Source organism: Chaetura pelagica, unplaced genomic scaffold (genome assembly GCF_000747805.2).
Source record: "Chaetura pelagica isolate M959 unplaced genomic scaffold, ChaPel_1.0 scaffold3, whole genome shotgun sequence".
Classification (NCBI taxonomy): Eukaryota; Metazoa; Chordata; class Aves; order Apodiformes; family Apodidae; genus Chaetura; species Chaetura pelagica.
The window spans coordinates 405,641-407,044 of NW_009952974.1; the positions used below are offsets into that span (position 1 = coordinate 405,641).

The following is a 1,404-nucleotide window of genomic DNA, read 5'->3' on the forward strand; positions in this document are numbered from 1 at the left end:
TCCTGCTGCGTGCCTGGATCAGGTTAGTGGAAAAATGGCTTTTCCAGGAGAGCAGCCCTATGTGGTGGGAGGCCAAGGAAAAACCCTGTTGCAGAGGTGAGAGGCCACCCTGGTTTCTGCCAGCTCCTGCCTGGATGCAAGTGGAGATGAAATACGAGTGGGAAAGGATGGCCTGGGTTGCTGGCTTGGGAGTAAAGGATGCACAGGGCATCTGAGCCAGGCAGGGCTCTCCCTCTGCTGAGCGTGGGGCTCGTGGGGCAATTGGACCAACTTTCTTGCCAGCAGCTGGAGCTTTTTGCAGCTCTGTGGGCTTGTATTGCAAGTAGGTGGGTTGGGGAAGGAACTGGAGACAGCTAAAATGGGGAGGGAGGGAAGGAGGCAGAAGGGCAAGCAGGGGCTAACAGCAGGGCAGTTAATTAAAAGTTTTCCTACATGCAGTTTCAGATGCCAGGATGTGGCTCTGTCAGAGGCTGGAGTTTGTGAGTCCCTGTTGCAACATAAACTCACTGCTGTTGTCTGAAAAAAAAAATGCTTGTGGCCAGGGAGAGGGAGGCAGCCTTGGGCTCTTCCTGCTTAGCTTTGTGTTGCCAGCACTGACTGGGATTTGACTTGGCAGCTGGCTGCCTTGGAGTGGGGGCTTGACCAGATGAACCCGCTGAGGTCTCATCCTGATCTTTGGCCACTGAGCTGACCCCCTGAGCTGCAGCACACTGGGCAGGGAGCCATGGGGAGGACCCGCTGCCAGCTCTTAACACCCCTGCAGAGGACCAAGTCACCCCACATCGGGTCCAGTGCCGCTGCCAGGGACACAAGGGGGAGCCGTGTCCCTGTACGTGGAGGAAGGGAGCAAAAAGTGCGTGGCAACCCCAGTACCGTGCTCCTACCTCCTACCACTTCACATCTTGAGGCCATTTCCCACAAAACGAGGGCCATGGAGTAGACATCCATCTGCTTGAAAGACTCCAGGTCTTCCAGGTTCACCCTGGACTCCAGGACCTCCGGGGCCATGTACCTGGCTGTGCCCACCTGCCGACAAAGAGGAGGGAGAGAGGTGTTAGCAGGGGTTGGGCGAGGACTTTGGCAGTGGGTGACTGAGGGTAGTTGGAAGAGGGTCCCCTCCAGGAGGGGCTGAGGGGTCGTCCTTGCCTGCCCGCAGTTGGCAAAGTCGTCCACGGTCAGGGAGGGGTCGAGGCGGATGGCGATGCCGAAGTCGCAGAGCACGCACTCCTGCTCGCTCTTCACCAGCACGTTGGTGCTCTTGATGTCCCGGTGGGCGATGGGGATCTTGGGCCTGCCACAGGCCGTGTAGTCGCTGTGCAGGTGGGCCACCCCGCTCACCAAGGAGCCCGCCATCCTCTGCAGGTCCCTCCAGCGCAGGACGTGGCGGGAGAGGTAGTCCTCGAG

At 59.0% G+C, this 1,404-nt stretch overlaps 1 protein-coding gene across 1 annotated transcript in view; it reads right to left on the reverse strand.

The window, feature by feature from the left end:
* LOC104387443 (TGF-beta receptor type-2-like) overlaps positions 1 to 1,404 on the reverse strand; it is a 13,519-nt gene that overhangs the window by 5,072 nt on the left and 7,043 nt on the right. Inside the window, exons 4-5 of the mRNA XM_009996212.1 lie at positions 1,147 to 1,398; positions 885 to 1,026 (exon numbers count right to left, since the gene is read on the reverse strand). Of these exons, the coding sequence (XP_009994514.1) occupies positions 885 to 1,026; positions 1,147 to 1,398 (394 nt within the window). The remainder of the gene's footprint in view (positions 1 to 884; positions 1,027 to 1,146; positions 1,399 to 1,404) is intronic.